Source organism: Diabrotica virgifera, chromosome 1, assembly GCF_917563875.1.
Source record: "Diabrotica virgifera virgifera chromosome 1, PGI_DIABVI_V3a".
NCBI classification, from domain to species: Eukaryota; Metazoa; Arthropoda; class Insecta; order Coleoptera; family Chrysomelidae; genus Diabrotica; species Diabrotica virgifera.
The window spans coordinates 236137302-236161440 of NC_065443.1; the positions used below are offsets into that span (position 1 = coordinate 236137302).

A 24139-nucleotide genomic window follows, 5' to 3' on the forward strand; every position below is an offset into this window, starting at 1 on the left:
GCAGCGGATAGTAGTTTTGCTTTCAAAAAATCAATAGAAATCAGTAGATTCTTTTTAGGCCCTGTAAATACAGTAAAATCTATGTTAACGGTTACCTGTCAAAATCGCCCGGTTTCATAATAAACTTAAAGTAAACATTAAGTAAAGTTCACTTTAAAGTTGACATTTACCCATATATGAATTGTGATAAAAGTAGGTACCAACTTACTTAAAATTTAAAAAACTGATTATGAAACCGAGCGTTACAATCATTTTGAAAATTCTCCAAACCAATTATATGAAGATTTCCTTATTTAGATCTGGTATTTACCAGTTTCATTTCTCTGTCCATCTATAGGGCTTTTCATCGATTGCCATTTGTTTCGAGCTTCTGTCATGTGTCACATAATATTAATATATCTACGCCATACGTCTGGGATTTGTATTATTGTATATATCAATAAGGTATGACGTAGATATATTAATATTATGTGACACATGACAGAAGCTCGAAACAAATGACTGTGAATGAAAAGCCCTATTATCATCATCTACGTCCTGAATCTTATTTTCAGTAATGACATTGGGAAATTGTAACAAAATGTCTGAAAATTAATTTAGAAATGGGGTGAATACTATTAAAAAGCAAATTTTATTTTAGTGATAACAAAATATTGAAATATACCAAACATCTAATAAAAACATTGCCTACTAGAATTTTTTAAATATCAAAAATATACCAAAACAGTAGATATCTACTAAATGTGGCAACGCTGTTAAGGAGAATGATGCTCTTCATTGCACTGGTCACATGACCTCTGTCACCCAATAAGAGGGTGCGTTCTAAAGTGGTTGGGATAGTCGGTCCAGGCCGTGTTTGGTCGGCGATTGGACTTCTCGGTTGTCTCATCCGTCTATGGTTGGTAATAAGGTATATTTTAAGTAATATTGGTAATGTTGTTTAATGCACCATTTTGGTTTTTTTGGGATGTAAAGAAAATAAAAACACAAAATATAAAAAATGCAGGTATTTTCTAATACATACCTTTAAAAGCACCATCAATACATTAAATTTATACAAAACATCTTTAACATAAATTCTGGCTTTTATATTAAAATTAGATTTTTTAAATTGACATATTTTTTGAATAATAATAATAATAAATCAGAACAACATTTTGTTAAAAAGGTGATAAAAAATGAGCGCGTGTGTTTTTTAAAGGTGGAATATCCATATTTGACGGTAATCTGAGATGCGTTTATAAATTTCACATCAGGTAATTTTGTTTAAGTCCTTATATATGTATTTATATAAATTTAAATACCTGATATGATGTCAAAATAGTTTACTTTTTATATAGGTAAAAAAACATAACCAGTCCGACTCTTTGAGCAACCATTGCACGCAGGCGCTTTTTATAATCGCTTCAGTTGTCTTATGCAACGCTTAAGGTTGCCTAGGCAACGTCAAGACAACTCAAAAATCGTCCACCAAATTAGTGCAGAATTGGGTCGTCTTATAGGCAATAACAACGTTGTAACAAAACGTTGCCACGCGGTAGACAACGTTGTCGTGTCGACAAATTGCTACTTGGGGTGACATATACCCCAGGCTAAAACCCCAAGTTGTTATTGTCAATTCGTGAAAATAAATGGAGATTTACCGAAATCGAAGGTAATAGTTGATTTTTACCTTCATTGACTGCACTATAGAAAGAAAATGGCAATTCAATAATTGAGATGCGTATATTTTGCAAGCTAATAAATTATTAAACGATATGTAGTCGCCAAATAATCAATTTAAATTATTTTAAGAACAACTCTCTCTTAAGCCGGGAAAATGGGGTCGTTTTCTTGCGAAGGGGTTGTAGCTATATAATCGAAAGGTGCGTGATTTAAGAGTTTATTCTTAGAATATAAGCTATACGAATTAAACTACTATTAACTTTTTTGTAAAAACTTCCAGTTTTTCAGTGATTTACAAAAAACCTCTTCAAAACATGCATTTTTTTCACAAATAATTAAAATCTTTGATCTTTAATAACTTAAAAAGTATTGACTTATTTTATTAACTTTATATAATAAATTTTGCTTTTAATTTGTTCTTTTATTGATTTGTGCAGTTATTTTTTAAAAAATAATTTTCACCCACGAGAAGGGGCGGTATCCACCCTCAGGGTAAAGGCGCAAGGTGGTACCATGTCACCTTTGTTTCTTGACGTATTCTCTAACCACTGACCAATTTTCGTGAAAATCGATGAAGGTTCACCGAACTTGAAGGTAATCGTTGATTTTTACCTTCAGTGACTGCACTATACAAAATAAATTGCAATTTACTGATCTAAATGCGCGTAATTTGGAAGCTTATAAATTATTAAATGATATGTAGTCGCCAAATAATTAGTTTAACGCATTTTAAGTACAACTTTCTCTTAAGCCGTGAAGATAGGGTGGTTTTCTTGCGAGGGGGTTGTAGCTCAATAATCGAAATGCCCTTGATTTAATAGTTTATTCTTAGAGTATATAAGCTATAGGAATTATATCCGCAATACGATATATTTTAAGTTTTCTCAGCATCTTTCTCTTAAGTTAAATCAATGAAAGGGTTGTTTGGGGGTGAAGGGGATGAGCTCAAAAATCGAAACTATATAATTTCAAGAGCTCATAAATAGCTCGTAATTCTGCCGCAAAAACCGATTCAATATTCCTATTTTTAAGTAGAGGGGGGGCTGACTCAGCCCCTCAGATAGGGTATTAAATTCCTGCTCAGTGGAACGAGCTCAAAATTTTTAGTTTGCGGAATATGAGAGCTCATAAATAGCTCATAAATCAGGGCTATTTGTTTTTTAATTTTTGCAAGTGGGGGGGGGGCCAGCTCAACACGGGTATAAACTCGTACATCCATTATAAAAACTAATTCGAATACTTTAGAAGCGTTAAGATATTTTATTTTTTGCAGCAAAACGGCGCCTCGTATGAAAAAATGAGAAGATAGTTTTTTTATCGCAAATTGAATGAGGAATTCAAAAATGATTGTTAATTTGAAATATGTCAGTGGCGTACTATCTTTTTTTCTTTGAAAATTTCAGATCATTAACCCTAAGCGCGCCAATGATGAATATCAAATCCTTAATTGTATGTCAAAACATGCACAATAACTACTTTAAAACCCGCCAAGTTTTATTACAATGTTGCCAGTAGTTTCGGCAAAATCGTAAAGAATGTGTAAAATTTTGTTTTCTTCAACGCCCTGTTTCTTGAAAATGGATGGCGTTACAAAAATTTTTATTAAGCAAACCCCAATTATTTTTCAGTTTTTTACCTACTCCAGTGACGGTGTTACCTTTTTTGAAAAATATGTATAAAATTATATCAAAAAACGAAAAAAAAAACAAAAAATGCGGTTTTTTATTTTTAAAGGTGCGTTTCACCAATTTTGAAAATTTGAAAAAATTCAGGGTGAAACATTATGCAAAAATACACGTTATATATTTTTTTCGTGAAAACGAATTTCTTAGTTATTTTTTTATACTCATTTAAAATTTTAAAATCGTTCTAAAATTTAAATGTCCCGCCAAAAATTTAAAAAAAAATTTTTTTCGCACAGAACTTTATAAATCTAACAAATTTTTTATTTAAAGTTTTTCGCTAGTTCTCGATGCTGCTGAGATAAAAAATAAAAACATAAAAAGTCTAATTAGGCTCTAGGTGGGTCACATGACCACCTAGGGGGCTAAAAATTTCAGAAAGTTAGTTTCACTATGTATGCTAAACGGTGACCTATATGGAATTCGAATCGAGTTGGGGGCACTTTTCATCATCTTACCCGGCTAGGCCCTTTTCAACTAAATCGATGACATTAGTATATGTGCAAACATATTGTATGTCATATTGTACATGCAAATTTTTTAATGTATTTTTTTTTATTTGGTTTAAATTTGTTTTTAATTCCATTGTTACAATTAAATTTATAACTTCTTCTATAGTTTTATTAATTCCAGGCAATTTCTTGGTTTAATGCTTTTAACACTAGCAGACTAACGAGTCACTAAACACCTATATTATTCTTAATATCTCCCAGCGCTGTGAGCTGCTGCTAAATATATTGTAAAGATTGTAAACAATTTCGAAAAAAGTTCACAAAAAGTGAAGAGCAAAAAAAAACGGAAAAATAATCACGTCTTTGGTCTTGTCGACGCCGGGCCCCGGTAAAATGTACCGGCTGTACTGCCCTCTCGGTAGGCCTGTCAATGGTTTACAAACGCAAACAAGAGTTTACAACCGAAAATCTCAACGAAACATCACAATTTTAATGTGACCTAATTTTTTTCCCGCCAGTGTATATTCAAAATGCATGGGTTCAAAGTACTTGATGCATGGGATGGATGAATCACTATAGGAAGCAGAAAAATCAGTAACCTGTGAAATTCGAAAGGGTTCTCTTATTTTCATAATAACTTACCTACTTAATTTTGATGCTGTCAAACTATTCTGGAGCTCATTTGATAGGTATTCCTGAGTACTTTGACAAGTGTTTAGTAGCTATATTTTATCAAATGCATCGTTTTCCCGTTATATAAACTTAAATACTTAGATTTGAGTACTCGCCGAAAAAAATATACATTAAATTACCCATAACTGACTTTGAATTAACACTAAATGGTTTTTCAAATAAGGGATGTATTCAACTGTTTATTACCTATCTTCTTCTTTAATTTTGACGATAACTTTTTTGTAAAAGCTTATAGTTTTTGAGTTATTTGTGAAAAACCGCTTAAAAACATGCATTTTTTCACAAAATATTAAAATCTTTGATCTTTAATAACTCGAAAAGTATTGATTTATGTTAATAACTTTATATAACAAATTTTGGTTAGAACTTGTCATTCTATCGATTTGTGGGGTTACTTTTGATAAAATAATTTCCAACTTCCAGAAGCGGTGGCATCCACCCCCGGGTAAAAGCTCCAGTTGGCATCATGCCACTTTTGTTTCTTGAGGTATCCTCTAATTACTCACCCATTTTCATGAAAATCTATGGAGGTTCAACGAAATCAGAGGTGAAAACCTTCAGAGACTGCACATGTCAATATCCAGTGAAAACTATAACAGTATTCAATTTTCATCAATGGTGTAAAAGACATAGCCACCAAAAATTCTCTAAAAATAATATCCAGATATATTCATAGAATTTATTTACATAAATATCAACAATAACTTCTCAACTACTGAGAGCATTTGCATATTGAAATTCCGGACTATTTTCATATTCACACATATCCAAAGCTACCTCACAACTCTCTTTAACCACTCTCTTGGGATCCTCCAAATACTTAGTTAATATTTCAGTACATTCTTCAGTAGCTATAGCACCCAAAGCCTCTGCACATTCATGACGAACCATTTCATTTTCAAGACTATCCTCTAAAGACTGCCTAAGATATTTTGTGGCTCTTTCATCTTGTAATTGCCCCAAAACAAAAGCAATTTCATGTTTGAATAAGGCACTCCCGTGTTGCAAAGCTGTTCCTAACGCATCTATAGATTCAGTAGTTTGTAAATTTCGTAAAGAAAACATAGCTCGGTATCTTTCAAAAAGACTGGCATTTTCATCTAGTAAGACCTTCTTCAATGCTGGAACATCAGTATCTTGGCAAGGAGGTGCAGGATCCACTGAATTATAAGGGTTCGCTGAAAGTTTTTCATCCTGTTTTTGAGACTGCAACCATTTTATTCTGTCCAACGCCAGCTGGCAGGTCTCTGCTACTTCTACCACTGGATCATTTTTATATTTCTCAAGAATTTTTATATTTTCTATACTTCCAATAGCTCCCAGGGCTTCGCCTAAAAATGAACATCAACGGTAGGTAATAGATTTTGAATTGAAAATATTTTTACAATCTAATTTGGATAGTACACATCAATGAAAGATGAAAACAAACCTCACACATGCATGAACTTCTAATATAATTGGTATATTAAATTAATAATGAAAGTATCCAAAAGGATTTAAAAATTTTTCAAAACTAGTGATTTGGTTCTCAAATACCAAGAATCAACCTATTTTATTAACAAAAAACTATAAAATCCTTTATAAAAGGTATATTTGTTAAAATCCCTATAAAGGGCTACATCACAGAACAGAACTAGTTTTCGATCAGATGATTGATCATCATCAGTGTTTACGTGAATCTAACATGCTAACGACCAAAGTAAAAAATATGTGGGTAAAATCCCTTTACAATTAATCCGTCATAGGAACATATAAGTAAAATGTGAAATTAAACATGGGTGTTTAAAATATCCAATGTTTCATGCTCTAGGTACCATTGAGCTCGAAATCTGACTTGTTCACATCATGACTGTATGGTGGCAAGTGCTACTTGGCAAGCATGAAACATTAGATATTTTCAACATCCATGTTTAATTTCACATTTTACTTCTATGTTCCTATGACGGATTAATTGTAAAGGGATTTTACCCACATATTTTTTACTTTGGTCGTTAGCATGTTAGTTTCACGTAAACACTGATGCTAGTTCTGGTCTGTGATGTAGCCCTTTATAGGGATTTTAACAAATATACCTTTTATAAAGGATTTTATCGTTTTTTGTAATACATGGTATACAGCCAACTACAGGAAAACTTGTTCCTCATGGATATTTTATTAACGTACTAAGTCTTATAGTACTCAGTGTTTTATTAAAGTCCTTAATAAAATTGTAAATTTTGTTTTGACAGTGTTCGATTTATTGGGTTAACCTTTAACTACACACGCTGGTGTATTTTGTAAGCCAGATATAAGAATTCTACTGCAAATGTATTTTTTTTAAATTTAATTTGTGACCTTGTTAATCTATCTAGCCTATCACTGGAATGTGCTTTACAATAATTGGTTTTAGTTTTGTTATAATCGGCGTTCTGAGAAGATCCTAATTACCAGTTTATTATTAATTTGTTGTTTCTGGTGGTGTACAAAATATGCCATAATTGTAGTACCTAATTTAAGTACATCTTTCAATTGTTTTCTTAGTCATTATGGCACAAAATATATTTTTCTTTATAAACAATACTTTTTCTCATGTAAAAAAATAACATTTCAAAATTTTTTTTATTAGTAATTTTATTTTTTGAGGGATCAGATTCCAGTTAGAAATCCCAATTGACTTACTGAGAAGGAACTTCCAAGCATTTGCTGATGCCCAATAAGGTTTATAACAAACAACTAAGTGTTGTTAAACTTCAAAAAAAAACTGCTGTTTTTAAGTGTGTTCTCTTGTGGTGTATAAAGTATGCCGCGCGTGTACTTATTTTATAACTTGATGCGCGGGTAGTTAAAGGTTAAGAATGTATTTATTTTTTATACAGTGATGAGTGTGCTAATAACTGGTAAAATAATGGAAAAGACAGAAAACATAATACGTTGTGCAATAAAAAGAGAAGAGACTAGTAGAAGTGGGAAATTATCAATAGAGACCTACAAATTTACATTATATTGATAGTTTCCCACCTTAAGATGTATCGGAGTCAAACTGTCAGAAGAATTTTATAAAATTCTATATTATAAATACAGTAGACTCCCTCTATAACGAGAACTGAAATGGCAGACCAATTAACTCGTTATAAGCGGATCTCGTTATATCAGACAAAAAAAGACGAATACAAGATGGCTGCTAGTGAGAATATCTGTTAAATTGTGCTCTGTGTTTTACGAAGATTTTCACGGATAATTTCCGATGTTTTTGGGTAGAAAAAGGTATTGAATTGTTCAGCTTTTTTTCGTCTATCCAACTGTATTTTTACAGCGACAAAATTTTTCTTCCTATGGTGATAGATTGCGTTTAACGCTTTTCATTTTATGTTCTCTTGTCCTTTTTTTTTTTTGTCCCTTTAATTTAAAATATTCATTTAAAGCTCATTAAGATAAGATATCTCAGCAATTTAATAATATAATCATTAGTGGCGTAGTTGAAATTTGGGATTATTGCTGCCTAATTTTATTTTGTTTTATTTGATTTATTTGATGTTTTTATAGAGATGTTTGGAAGTGACTACTAGTGCAACAAGCAGGCTTTTATGATTTGAAAATTTTTATAAATAATGAACCGATATTGTTAGAAGGTAGTTGATCGCAGTACACACTAAAAGTATCATTTCCTTTGTTATACCCTGCTCTATCCTTCCGTGGTCCTCTTGTGTGTCTTTTAAGTCGTCCTGAATGACCCCTGGACGTGAAGCGAGTACTCCTTTGTCTATCCCTTATGTTTTTATGTTTGTATAGTGTATTATTTAATTCTATGGTAATTGTAAAGTTTTTACAAATTATATTGACGAGTCAAAAATGTCTACCAAATATAAATTTAAATGTTGCACCACAAAAGAATTTAATAATATTATATGTGTGGTTTGTCTGAATATATTTCATCCAAGCTGCCTGGAAAGAGATTTAAAGCACTTCATAAAAATTGACAGTAACACAATATACTGCTCTAAATGCCAGCAGGTTAAAGATAATGAAGAGTTTAGGCAAACGACTTTTGGGGAGGAAATTAAAAAGTTTCAAAAATTGTTGACTGAGAAAGACTCCTATATTATGCGCTTAAAGAAGAGTTCTGAAAGTTTTGAAGAAACAATTCTGGATGCTGAATATAAATATATTGATAAACTTGACAATCAAAATAAACTTATTGATAGGTTAAAAAATGAAGTTAAAAATGTCAAAATGACAAATCAAGAATATTTGCAGAAAATCGTTGAAAGGGATTTGACCATAACAAAATTGAATAGTTCTATTGAAGAACTGAACGAGATGAGCAAGAAAATGATAACCACAATACAAGTGTTAGAATCTGAAAATGAAATGCTTCAATTAAGCAGAAAGGAAAGTCAACTTAATCTTAAACATGAATTCGAGGAGACAATTTCTAATCTAACCAACAAAATTGTAATTTTGGAAAATGAAATTAAGAAAATGGAAGAATTAAATAAATTGTCAGAGGAATTTGGAAGAAACCTGGGTGAAGAACTTCGTCAAGAGAATTTTTATGGCCCCACAAGAGCTGCACAAAAAGAACCACAGAAAACCCAGACCTTGAGAGAAGTACGAAATCCAAAAAAGAAAATAGAAAATATAAAATCATCAACTTTTTTAGAACAGCAACTCAAGCCAAGAAAAATAAAACGAAATATTCTACTTCTTATTGATGAGACCACACGAGGTTTGAGCGGTGAACTTAGGCGTCGTTTTCCAGAAGAAGAAGTGAATATCCAAACAATTATTAAGCCTGGTGCTTCACTTTCTGGGGTCATTGAAAATATTGACTGTTTAACAAAGAACTTTAGTTCTGATGACTATGTAATTATTTCAGCAGGTTATAATGATTTTGTTTCATATAGAAATCCTAGTATAAAACATGTTAATATGAAACTAAGACAATGTACTAACATGAACATAATGTTTCTCTCTGTTCCTACGGGAAATGATCCTAATGCCAAATATATTTCAAAATTTAATAACAAATTAAGTGACTTCTTAAGTGTTTTTAATTCATATTATGAGCACTCAATCTCATTCCTAAATGTAAATAATTCATATGGGCATAGACTGAGCAACTATAGAATTTCATACCTGTTGGAGAATCAAATAAAACATTTTAAAAATAATAAAAATTTGATATTTATTCAGTTAAAAAATACAACACCACCCAATGAACATAATTCAGAAAGCATAATTGTTTTAGATGATCTTGGTGAAAATTGTTGCACTTTTACAAGACCAGAAAAAGATTTGGATTTTCAGTTAACGCCAATAATACAACTTCAGACTTAGAAACTGACAAGTCAGAATCTTCTTTTAATTTAACTTTTCTCTTATTTAATACTCAGTCAGCTAGAAATAAAATTGATGATTTATTTTTAATGTTAGAATATAATGACTTTCCCAGTGTTCTGTTATTGACTGAACACTGGCTAGAAGAAAATGAATACTTGTATATTCCCGAGTATTCCATGATTTCACATTTTTGTAGAACAAACTTTATACATGGGGGTACTGCTATTTTAGTACACAACTCTCTATTGCAAGAACTGGCTTTTGTTCAGATAAATTATGAGGATCTTATCGAAGAAAAACAATTTGAATTTTCAGTTGCACAAATAACAAATTTTGATATCTATATTATTTGCATCTACAGATCTCCAACGGCCAGTGTCCAGATTTTTTTGGAAAGGCTGGAGAACTTGTTGTTGAGGATTCCAAAGTTTAGTCAAATAATCCTGACGGGTGATTTTAATATTGACTTACTGAACTATGATTGCAATGAAGTAAAGAAAATAAAAAAACTTACTCACTTGTTTTAATTTAAAAATGCATGTTAATGAAGCAACACGTGTCACTAAATTGCAGCGGCGGCTCGTGGGTCAATCTTCAGGGGGGTCATTTTGGTTTGAAAACTTCAAACTGTTGATTTTTTAAAGTATTTAAAAGATCTTTTAGCATTTATATTTTAGATAAAAAATACAGACTTAGATAAAACTCAATACTATTTACCCTAGTTTTCCGAAAATTAAATTTGTCTTTTTTTAGAGTAAATCTTTTAAAAAATATAGGAAAAATGGTATGAACAGGTTATTGACTGATATATAGATAGGAATATTTATAGTATAATAAATTGTAAATTTATTAAAACGAAACTTACTTTAAATATTTTTATATTTTAAGTCAATTCTTCTATCCTTTAGTTCTGCAAAATAGTCTATGACCTTCTCATTGAAATTTGGAATGCTCTTGACAAGCGTTTTCTCGATGCTCAGCATAGACAAGGCACTAAGTCTAGGTTGTCCCATCGTATTACGCAGGAATGTTTTTACTCTTTTTAAAGTAGAAAAACATCTCTCACTTTCCACGGTTGTCATAGGGAGTGTGCACAAAATATTTAATAACTTCACTGCTTCAGAAAATGTTTCAGACAAATTCATGTTAATAAAAAGCTGAAGTATGGCTACTGCACCAGCACTATTGCGAAAATCCTCACGACAATATAAGACTTCAAGTTCCGATTTTAGTTTGGAAATATTCACTGTGGGATAATTAGCCGTCACCATTTTTAAAATATTTTGCGGAAAGTTGGTAGTGTATGCTTCAAATTTCTCTATGTAGAATAACTGTGAAATCATGAGATGATCATTGAAACTAAACCTGTGATTTATTTCAGATATAATAATATCACAAATTTCAAGTGCAGTTCGTCGCTTTGGATCCTCTGCAGTAGTTTTTCTTTTTTTTGCTGTTGATGTGCTTGGTACTTCTGATTCCAAAATAGTATTTCTAATTATTTGGATATTGTTGTTAAAAGACAGGATACAATTTTTGACAGATATAACATCAATGTCTCGCATTTGCAATTGTTTAAACAATATATCAACATGGGGCATTATTTTATGGAAAAAATTTAACCAAAATAAAAAATGCTCATCTTCCAAATGTCTTTTTAAACCAGTTGCTTGATTTATATTGTTACCATCTTGCTCCTCATCAATAATTTCCTCTAAGCAAGATTTTAAATCATCTTTATAAGTGTATACAATTTCAACACATTTTGTATTGAAAGCCCATCGAGTAGGCGCAGCTTTAGGTAGCCTTACTTTAACCACTCTATCCAGAACCATCGTACGTTTTGGAGATCGGCCGAAAAAGGACGAAAATCCGTGTAAATTTGCAAAAAATATTTTTATCGGTTTGTGTTGACTCGCCGCTTTTTGGAGGATAAGATTAAATTGATGGGCATAGCAGTGAATGAAGTGTGCATTTGGGTATATTTCTTTAATTTTTGTTTGTACTCCTCCCAGTTTACCGCTCATGACTGATGCACCATCGTAACTTTGGGCAATCAATTTTTCAGGTGCTTCATTAATTTTTAATAATTGAAGTTCTTCCAATATTACATTAGTTAAATGTTGTGCTGTAGTACCTAGGGGGTTAACAAATTTCCAAAATCTTTCATGTACAATACCAGTTAATACATATCGCAATATGATAATCATCTGCGTTTTATTGGAGCTGTCTGTGGTCTCATCTACTTGAATGGCCACAAAATTTGTCTGGCCAATCTCCTTCATGATATGAGTATGCACAATGGCTAACATTGATTCTAAAATATCGTTCTGAATTGTTTTCGATGTTCCTTTAAATACTGTACTTTTTTCAATGTGTTCTTTAAACATTAAATCCAGTTCAGAAACAAAATCGATAAGGCCCAGAAAAATTCCACGATTATTGGAGCTGTCACTTTCGTCATGACCGCGCAATGCAATTTCGAAAACTCCACAAAATTTTACACAGTCGATTAGTTTGTTTAAAATATACCTATTTTTAGATACCAATTCATTAAAGTCATGCACAGATTTACGATATACACTATCAAGTTGCTGTCTTATGTTAACACGTCCTAAACTTGCGTAACTCATTGATGAATTTATATGAGTAGTTGAAGAGGCATGTTTTGTAATTTTCACTTTTAAATGCTTAATGTCAGTTACTCCATTTTTCGCCCATACAGCGTCATTCGAAAACAGTAAACACGGATAGCAAAAAAATGCATTTCTCACACTGCAGCCACAAATCCAATCACACAAATTGTACATTGATTCTTTAAAATATCTTTGAATGTCCTTACCCCTATCCTTTGTTGTTTGTTTTAAATTCATGTTTGGTTTTGGTCGACCACTTTCTTTTTTCTCAAGCCGCCGTTCATAATTTAGTGTTCCAGCAGATTTTAAGGCAATTATTTCGTCAACAACACTCATCTTGTTTTTGTTACAATCACAAAAAAATCCAACAAAACAAAATAAATTACGCAAATACGCCGCGATCGATATAGACCTGCCGTGAAGTGCGGTCAGCAGACGGTAACTAACTAAACGTGAGGCCGTCGACTCTACTAGAGGTATACGACGGAAAGGTCACTCCCACTCTCGCCCACGAAATTGCTATCTGCCGTCTCTTTTCTATTTTACATGCATTTGTCCATAAGCCATAAGAACTGTATATAGACAATTTAAAATACGGCCCAGCCACGGGCTTGTGTATAGCGCGAGGCGCGACGTTATTATATCTATTATATTTGTTTTGCCAATGCAGACTGCTGAGAGAGAATTTTATATTTCAGAGTGAAGTTTTAGATAAAAGATATTTTTAATAAAATTGGTATTTTTATGAGATTATTTTAGGGGGGTCATTGACCAATTGACCCTAAGGAGGAGCCGCGCTTGCTAAATTGTCTCAAACTCTAATAGATTATTTCTGTTCTAACTTTGAGAAGGATTATGTTCAATGTATTGTATTTGACCCCAATCTGTCAGACCATAAGGCAGTTGTTGCTTCTATCAAAATTAAGAAATTTAGTAAAGGTAAAGATAGTGTAAATAAATTTAAAATTGGTCGCCTGTATAGTAAATCTAACTTTGGTAAATTTAGATTAAAGTGCGAGAGTCTTGACTGGTATTCTCTCCTATCACAATCGTCTGAGCCATTTAAATCATTTCATAATACAATATGTGAATTTTTTGAAAGGTCTTTTCCTAAACAAAAGATTAAAATTAAAAATAGAAAACCTTGGATTACAAATGGCATTAAAAATTCCTGCAAAACCATGAGATCGCTCCATTATATCAAAAAATATTACCAAGATGAATGGTTTGTTACCTATTATAATCAATATAAAAAGATATACAGAAATGTTATTAAAACTGCAAAAGAAAACTGCTACAAGCATAGAATAGAAAACTCCTCAAATGTAACTAGGGAAACTTGGTCTATAATAAATGAATTAAGGGGTAAACACAGATCAGGTAATAGTCATCACACTCCACTTCCAAATGACTGTAATGAATTTTACTGTAGCATAGCCGAAACTTTAACAGCACAGTTGAGACATGGTACAGATCCTTTGTCATATCTGAAGAAAACAGAAGTTATGTGTCCCTTCATAATTTATGATACCAATGTTGAGGAATTGAAAGAGATATTTAAATCAATCAGAAACAAAAACTCTTCGGGTTATGATGACATCTCTATAAGAGTTTTCAATAATCTACCAAACTCTGCTTTGGATGTTTTATCTATTTTAATTAATGATAGTTTTAATGCTGGCACATTTCCCGATTTCCTGAAGATAAATGTTGTAATTCCATTGCACAAGGGTGGAGATCACATAAACCCTTCCAATTACAGGCCAATTTCTCTGATACCTAGGTTGGCAAAAATAATAGAGAAAATTGTTAAAGCAAGATTAATACAATTTTTAGAGGTTAACCAACTACTAAGTCCGAAACAGTTTGGTTTCCGTGGTAACACTGGCACGACCGACGCGATTTTCAGTTTTTTAGAGATAGCTTACAATAATATTAATTTAGGCGAGATGGTTGCGGCAGTGTTCTGTGATTTGACGAAGGCTTTTGACTGTGTCAATCATGGTTTGCTGCTGCAGAAGCTTAAACACTACGGAATTAAAGATAAGTCACTGAGTTGGATGGAGTCATATTTGTCGGTTAGGAGTCAGTTTGTTAGAACAGACTGTGACTCTGACTTGATGAATGTAACTTGGGGAGTGCCCCAAGGCTCGGTATTGGGACAAGTTCTGTTTTTGGTATATATAAACGATTTAGCCTACCTTGATGTATCTGCTCATTTCACCCTTTATGCAGATGATACCACTCTTATATGGCATGCTAAAGATTTGAATGTCTTACGCCAATCTGTAGGTAGGGAACTCTTAATGATTGGAAATTGGTGCACGGCGAACTTTTTGACATTAAACACTTCTAAAACCAAGCTTCTGTGTTTTAAACATGTTATGCCTGAATTACATCTGGAACTTGAACCTCAGCTGTCCGTCAGGTTTCTTGGCCTGAATATTGATCCTGACCTTAAATTTAAATCGCATATCGAAGCCTTGAATTCAAAACTTGCATCTGGATGCTATGCAATACGGTCGACTAGAAGGGAGCTTGGTTTTGCCCAAGCAAGAACTGTGTACTTTGCACTAGTAGAGTCACATCTTAGATTCGCAATTCAGTTTTGGGGAGCGTGTAGTCAGGAGCTTTTCAGTAGTGTGTTTTTGCTTCAAAAAAAGGCAGTACGCCTGTTGTGCCAGGTAAATTCTAGAGAAATGTGTAAACCTTTATTTATTAAACACAGTATCCTTGTTGGAGAAATAAATTCCCAACATTAATATTTAGTAAAACTATATTTTGTTTCAATATTTTATTTAGTGGTTTGCGCCTTGTGTACACTTCACAAAGATGTTTCTATGTTTTTATGTTCTATAATTCAAAGTGTACACAAAGGCGCAATATTCAAAAAAAAGTTCGTTGCCAAGGTGTTGTTATATAGAATAATAAGATAATAAAAAACGGGAAAGTAGGGCGTGTGTCCGATCCCACACAAAAATTACTTTAATACCAAAAGTTTGTGTTATTGTAATAAAATATTAGTTGTGAAAAGTGTCTTTAGTCATTCCTAGCTTCAGAAGTGTAAAACCAGTGTAAAATTATTTCCTTGGTGTTGCAAAAATCCAACATCAAGTTTGGTCCTTCGAGCCGGATATAAAAAGAAGCTAGGAATTACTCAATTTCCAGAAGGTAAGAAACACACCTAATAAAAAAAAAAAGAAGAAATTATTGAACAAAAAAGAAATTATTAGAAAAGAAATTACAAAAAAGAAAAATCATTAAAAAATTAATTTTGTAAAACGTCAAGCTCATACAATAGCGCCATCTATGTAAAAGAGGGCGAACGACCGACGTCGAATGGTTATCAAGCGATCGAGAGAAATAATCGATGTTTTATGAAATCGATCATATATGAAGTGACAGAAAACTGACATTGACAGTGAATACAAAATTAAATAAATTGACTGTTTGTGTTTTGGTTTGTAAATAATCGTCAACATTTTTGTTATTTTGATATTTAAAATAGTTTTTTTTTTTACCTTTTAAGTTTTAGGTAGATTCATATAAAAAAAAATGCCCGCTAAAAAGGATATTGAAATGCTAAAAACTAAAAAATCTCAAGAAATTCAGTCTATTAAAACTATTACAAGGTTTGTTGAAAAACATTTGGACAAAGAAATTTCTGAATTAATAATTAATCAATTACAAACTAGGAAAGACTTACTAATAGAAAATTTTAATAAACTTCAAGATCTTCATTGTGAAATTTTATGTTGTGAACAGGGGTATGCAGATTCCATTGATAATATTAGAGAGGAATACTTTGACACATTAGCTAAAATTAATAGTCAACTCTCAAAAACAGTAATACAGAGCGTAAGTACTAATCCACAAGATGTAAATAATTCTTTTTATTCTTCAAATATTCCACGAATAGAAATTCCTTGTTATGACGGCAAAGATTTAACAAGTTATAGACCTTTTATAGATTTATTTCTAGCTGTTTTTGATAGAAATAAGTCACTGCAAAATGTTGAAAAACTTTTTCATTTAAAGAATCATTTGGAAGGAGAGGCAAGAAGCCTAATAAATGATCTACCTCTAACAAATGACTCTTATAATGATGCATTGAGAATGTTAGATAACCGTTATAACAATGAAACAATATTAATAAATTCTCACATTTATTCACTACTTGACATTCCCTCCATTCAAAAAGGAACTTCCACCGCCTTACGTGAGTTCATTAGTAAAGTGAGACAGCAGTTAGGTGCACTAAAAAACTTAAAGCAACCCGTAGAAAGTTGGGATATGATCCTTATTTGCATTTTAACTAAAAAACTAGATCACTATACTAATAGATCATTTCAAATTGATAGGGACAACTCAAAATTGCCAAATTTAAAAGATTTCTTATCTTATATTGAAAATAGGGCTACAGCTTTAGAAACTGTAACCACTCCAGATAAAAAATGTAGCACTAACAAAGAAAGGTATCAAAAAACTCACTTGGCTACAAGTAAAGTCAAATTAGAAACCAGGTGTAGCTTTTGTTCATCCTCAGGCCATAAAATTTATAATTGTTCCAGTTTCAAATCTGTTTCAGTAAATGATAGAGTGTCTTTTATAGACAGTCATAAGGCTTGTCGAATTTGTTTGAATAATCATCCTGGTAGGTGTAAAATGAGTTTCAGGTGTTCAGTTTGTCGAAAAGAACATAATTCTCTTCTGCATGTGGACAGACAAACTCCATTAGACAGCACTGGACAGGGTAACAGTGGTAATGCAGACGATAGGGTGACTACATTTGGTTCAATAAATGAAAACATTAATAATGTTCTGTTACCAACAGTGAAGGTAAAAATTAGAACAAAAAGGGGTGATTATATCACTGCCAGAGGTCTCCTGGATACAGGATCTCAAATATCATTAGTAACAAGTAGATTGGTAAGTAAATTAAACTTAAAAACATTTAATAATAATGTCAATATCTTAGGTATTTCTGAGAATATTACCAATGTGCAAAAGGCTGTAAATTTAAAAATTGAGTCATGTGTGTTTGATTATAGCACAAATATAAAATGTTCTGTGGTTGATAAAATTACTAGTGATATACCACAAACAAATTTCAATGTTTCAAATTTAAATATTCCTAAAAATATTAAATTGTCTGATGATGACTTCAATAAATCTGGCACAATTGATATATTGTTTGGGGCAAATATTTCATTTCATATTTTGCTCTCCGATAAAATACAAGTAGACCAGATTATATTACAAAATACTCTATTTGGGTTCATAGTTAGTGGTTCTGCTCCATCACTACAAATTTGTAATTTTTCTGCTTTTCATTTAAGCATGAAAAATAATTTAGAAAATATTGTTTCTCAATTTTGGGAAACCGAGAAGGTTCCAGAAATTTTTCCGGAATATTCGACAGAGCAGGAAGCTTGTGAGATTAATTTTGAAAATTCTTTGCAAGTAATAAATAATAAATACCAAGTTAAATTACCATTAAAACAAAATCTACCTGATTTGGATTTAGGAGATTCATTTTCTGTAGCATTAAAACGCTTTGAAAATCTAGAAAAAAGATTTAAAGTCAATCCTGAGCTGTACTCTCAATACAAAAGTTTTATTGATGAATATTTAGCTCTAAAGCATGCAAAAATAGTAAGTCTTAGTACATATGACTTAAATAGTGGTTCTTTATACTTCATGGCTCACCATCCAGTGATACGTGAAGACAAAAAAACAACAAAATTAAGAGTAGTCTTTGATGGCAGCATGAAATCAAAAAAGAAAAAATGCATCAATGATTATCTCTATAATGGTGCTGTAGTTCAAAATGAGCTCTTCGATATTCTTGTTCTTTTTAGAAAATATAATTACGTCCTTTTGACAGATATTAAACAAATGTATAGAATGGTTTTGGTACATCCAGACCATTGCCAGTTACAAAATATTTTGTGGCGAGAGAAAAATGGCAGTTTACAATGTATTCAACTTCAAACTGTAACATATGGTTTAAGAAGTTCTTCCTTTTTAGCTACCAGATGTTTGGTAGAATTAGCCCGAACTGAAGGTAAACGCTATCCTTTGGCTTCTAAAGCTCTTCTTAATAACACCTACGTTGATGATATTTTGTGTGGGTGTGACACAATCGAAGAAACGATAAAACTAAAAAATGAACTTATCTCGCTGCTCAAATTAAGGTCCTTCGAGTTGCACAAATGGTGCTCAAATAATTTACAAATTTTAAATGATATTCCTAAAAATAAACAAAATTTTGATGAAATTAACATCAGCAAAAACGATTTAACGGTAAAGACTCTGGGATTGACTTATGATACAAAAACAGATAATTTTAAATTTAGTTGTCCAAAAGTTGATATAAATGAATGTGTAACTAAAAGACAGATTCTCAGTTTTGTTTCCAAATTTTATGATCCTTTGGGATTAGTGGGCCCAGTTTTAGTAGCTGCTAAGGTAATTATGCAAAAACTTTGGTTAAGTAAGGTCAAATGGGATGCTATAATTTCCAGTGAGTTACTTGACACTTGGAAAAATTTTGTTGAAAGCTTAATGAGCATGCCCACAGTGACTGTCCAAAGAAATTTAAACTTTACTGGTGCTCTTCATATTGAAATAGTTGGCTTTTGTGACTCCTCCTTGATTGCATATGGAGCTGTTATTTATGCGAGGACTATTTTTGAAAATAAAGTACATGTAAATTTGATTTGTTCCAAATCTAGGATTGTTCCTATAAACAAAAAACTAACTATGCCAAGACTTGAACTGAACAGTGCTTTGTTGCTTTCAAAACTATCTCACAAGGTTTTTGAACTGTTAAAAGATAAAGTCAGTAAGGTATTTTTATATTCAGATTCAAACATTGTCTTAGCTTGGATAAAATCCGAACCTTTGAAATTGAATCCCTATGTTGCCAATAGAATTATTAAAATTCAAGAAATGACATCCGAATTTAAATGGTTGTATATAAACACTAAGGAAAATCCAGCAGATTGTCTTTCTCGTGGACTTGAACCTCATGAAATTAATTCAAACAATCTTTGGTTTAATGGTCCTGAAATTCTTTCAAATATTGAATTCTTGCACTTTGAAATTCCATTTTCTACTCCAGACCATTTGCCTGAATATAAAGTTGTCACTTTAGCTAAGGTCAAACCAGAATCTTTCTTCATAAAATTCTCTAGCTTAACAAAACTTCAAAAAATAGTGGCTTATTGCCTACGATTTGTAAATAATATAAAAAATAAAAATAAAAAGATTACTGGAAGTTTAACAGTTGTAGAACTAGAAAATAGCCTTAAAACCATTATTAAGTATGAACAAAGTTTTCATTTTTCTGAGGAAATAAAATGTCTAACCAACAACACAGCAATTAAGTCTAATTTAAATTCTTTATATCCTTTCTTGGACTCTCAGGGACTGTTAAGAGTTGGTGGTAGACTGGAGAACTCAGATATTTCTTTTAATAAAAAATATCCTTTGATCGTTCCCAAAAACAATCATATCACTGATCTTTTGATTCACAGAGAGCACTTAAGACTTTTACATGCAGGTCCGAAACAAGTTTTAAGTTCATTAAATCAAAATTTTTGGATTATTAGTGCCACTAAAGAAATTAAAAGGATTTTGCACAAATGCGTAACCTGTTTTAAATGTAAGGCCAAGTGCAGTGAACAGTTAATGGGATCTCTTCCTGAACAAAGGGTACGTTCATCGAGGGTCTTTCAGAATGTTGGTATAGACTTCTGTGGTCCCTTCCAAATTAAACAGTCACGGATTAGAAAGTCTATAACGACAAAGGCATATATAGCATTGTTTGTTTGCTTTTCTGTGAAGGCAATTCATATGGAGTTACTCTCTGATCTAACAACAGATACTTTTTTAGCTTCATTAAAAAGATTCATTTCTAGAAGGGGTAAACCATCCAAGATCTTTTGTGACAATGGTGCCACATTCAAGGGAGCAAATAATCAACTTCAAAAACTTCTAAACGACAACATTAAGTTAAACAACTTTTGCCTTGATGATAAAATTGAATTTTGCTTCATCCCAAGTTATTCTCCAGTATTTGGGGGTCTATGGGAGGCCGGGGTGAAGAGTGCTAAATATCATATAAAAAGGGTGATGGGAAATAATATTTTAACATATGAGGAGTTTAATACTTTGATTACTCAAGTTGAAGGAATATTAAATTCAAGGCCTCTTATGGCAATTAATAATGATTCCTCTGACTTAGAATATTTGACCCCAGGTCATTTTCTAATAGGTGCTCCTTTGACAACTTTCCCTGAAACTAATTTAACTGAGATTCCTGAAAATAGATTAAAATTTTGGAGGTTGTGTGTTCAAATGCAGCAGCATTTTTGGCAAAGGTGGTACCAAGATTATCTAACACAACTTCAAAACAGACCTAAATGGAGAAAATCGTTGCCAAATTTACAAGAAGGCATGCTTGTGCTTGTAAAGGAGGACAATGTTTCTTCTTTTGGGTGGCCTATAGCAAGGATTAATAAAGTTATTCCTGGTAAAGACGGAAAGGTAAGAGTGGTGGAAGTAAAAACTAAAAAGGGAACATACTTACGTTCTGTCACAAAAATTGCTGTTCTTCCAATTAACGATGAACAAATTTAAATTATTGTTTTTTTCTTTCAATTTATAATAATAAATAAAATTTAACTTTATAACTATTTCTATTTAAATTTAAAACTTTGTAAAAGTTTTATACTTATATAAGCAATAAATTCTTTAAAAAATGTGTAAAAAAAAAGGGGTGGAATATATTGTTTTGGTATCAAAACCAAGGCCCCCCAGCATGTTGGAGAAATAAATTCCCAACATTAATATTTAGTAAAACTATATTTTGTTTCAATATTTTATTTAGTGGTTTGCGCCTTGTGTACACTTCACAAAGATGTTTCTATGTTTTTATGTTCTATAATTCAAAGTGTACACAAAGGCGCAATATTCAAAAAAAAGTTCGTTGCCAAGGTGTTGTTATATAGAATAATAAGATAATAAAAAACGGGAAAGTAGGGCGTGTGTCCGATCCCACACAAAAATTACTTTAATACCAAAAGTTTGTGTTATTGTAATAAAATATTAGTTGTGAAAAGTGTCTTTAGTCATTCCTAGCTTCAGAAGTGTAAAACCAGTGTAAAATTATTTCCTTGGTGTTGCAAAAATCCAACAATCCTTACACTTGTATCTCTTTTCATTTTGGAAACGGCAAGCATTATTTTTAAAAATAAACATCTATATGAAAATAATAATCGATCTGGACGATTTGCTAGCAATTTAGCTTTGATTACACCTAGAAGCACACTAGTCAAAGACTCATTTATTTTTAATGGCATCAAAATTTTTAATAAACTACCTAGTGAAATAAAAAATTTGGAAACTATTAGATTTAGAAATTCATTAGATAGACTGCTCGCTAAGAGGGCCTATTATGATCTGACAGAATTTTTTGAGGACCATTGGAGCTGATGTATTTGTGATCTTGTGTATATTTTTTTTTTTTTTTTTTGTCAATTTGTTTGTCATTATTGTTTGTGATTTAGTTTTACAGCTTGTAGTTTGTTTGTTTTTTATTTTTGACAATACTACATATTTTGTAGTTGTTATATAATGTAAATGTGTTATGTGTTATATTTTATATTTAGTCATATTTTAATTTAATTTATTTATTTAAAACTCTTAAACATTGTTTGTCAACAAGATTTTTTCTTAGACAATAAACATATATTCTCTCTCTCTCTCAATAATATTGAAATGTTTTGATGCCTCTTACTTAGTTTATTAGGTCAATAAACTATGACCTGAACAATGGTCGACCTGAACAATGAGACTTAGCCATCGTAAATTTCGTACAATATTCAATATAGGTCAATAGATAAACAGAAAGAAGTTTATTTCAGGTGGTGAAGTTTATTACAGCACTGGCCTCGATAATAACACAGATCCTGGGCATTTCTATATACAGGCAGTTGGGGTATTTATTTATAGATATTACTGAGCTTGAAACAGGTAAAGAAACATTCTTCGATTTCATTTTTCCTCGTTATAACCAAATATGCCTCGTTATAGAGGTGTTACAGTTCAATAGGAATTTCATGGGACATCTAGTGTAAATGTTAGACGTCGTTATAAGCGAAACCTTGTAATATCTCTGTTCGTTATAGAGAGAGTCCACTGTATATATATAATTATATAAAATTCTCCTGTTACAGTGGCAGTTGTTAAACTCCTTCGATATGTCTAAAGATGGGAAACCATCAATATAATATAAATTTATAGGTTTCTATTGATAAACTCACACCTCTACTAGTTTCATCTCTTTATTTCACAACATATTATGTTTTCAATCTTTTGCATTATTTTTCGGATGATTAGCGCACTCATCACTGTATATATTTTTACCTCTAAATTGACATTTAGTTATTTAAAAAGTGCTAAAACCACGTCAACAGGGTAAATCTAAACCTAAATTTACCAACAACAGGAACAAGATTTGATGATAGATTTGCACCACATCTTGTTTATTTTCAATAAAAACACTTTAATTTCTGATTATTATAGTTATTATTTACAATTATTACAAAGCCAAAAGATACCCTATCGGGACAAAAAGTCGAAAGTTGAAGAACCAAGAAAAAATTAGAGAATTGATTACTCCAGTTACCTGCCTTTAAAATATAAATGGCCCTGTTGTAGTGCCAGTGAAATAATCCAAGACTGTAATCAATAAAAGACTGAACATGTGAGAGCGTTGTCAGCATCTAGCTAAAGTCATGCAGTGACGCCCTAGCATGTTATCGGCAAGGAACCTGTTAATGTGTGTATAATTTTAATTATACACACTCAGTTTTTTGAATTAATCTTTTAGATAAATGCCAATTTTGAAAAAATGTTTTGAGTTATGCCACTAATGCAGCAAGACATTTTTTTATTAAATAGATTAGGGACTATAAAAATTGCAAAACTGACTTATCTCAAAATATGGTCCTGTTGATCACAATGTGCCCTGATCCTATCGAATGTTGGACACAAACTGAGTAGTGTAAGTAATGCAGCTAATATTTGTGACACTTCTGCCACCTCACAGCTTAATACTGAATTATGAGTTGTGCCGGTATTGATGCTGAAGAGAATGTGTATTTTAACATTCACACCTATTCCTAGTTCAAAACGTGCCACTATTGCAGCCCATGAGTGATATGTCCGGCAGCCAATTGTACATTTCTGATTATGAGAGAGTGCAACAATAACTCATTGGTTTGTGAAAATTTATTAAGACATCAAAAAGTCATACCTGCTTCATGTCTAACCATAGGTTCTTGTTTTACATCTTCCAAAATTTGGGTGAGTATTGGATTGGCTTTTTCATCTTGCATTTGACCCAAACAGTATGCTAATTCATGTTTTAATAATACTGATGAATCCGAGAAGCAGGAGGCAATACACTGAATGGATATTTCACCTCCGATGTTTCTTAGTGTAAATAAAGCACGGAATCTTTCTTTCAAAGGTCTCGACGAGTCATTTAAAACCTTTCCAATGTTTCTGATCTGATTTTCATTAACGTTAACCATTCTATTACTTTAAAATTACAAAAACAATTACACATAAAACAGTCTGTTTGACGTTAGGAATTAAAAGGAATATTTTTTGGTTAGGT

General features: G+C 31.8%; 1 protein-coding gene across 1 annotated transcript; it reads right to left on the reverse strand.

Moving 5' to 3' along the window:
• Positions 1 to 5157: 5157 nt before the first annotated feature.
• LOC114326730 (deoxyhypusine hydroxylase) lies at positions 5158 to 24128 on the reverse strand. Its single transcript, XM_028275156.2, has 2 exons — positions 23774 to 24128; positions 5158 to 5823 (listed from the first exon to the last, which is right to left on the reverse strand). The coding sequence occupies exons 1-2, from the start codon at positions 24051 to 24053 to the stop codon at positions 5201 to 5203; spliced, it is 903 nt and encodes a 300-aa protein (XP_028130957.1). The 5' UTR covers positions 24054 to 24128; the 3' UTR covers positions 5158 to 5200.
• Positions 24129 to 24139: the final 11 nt, after the last annotated feature.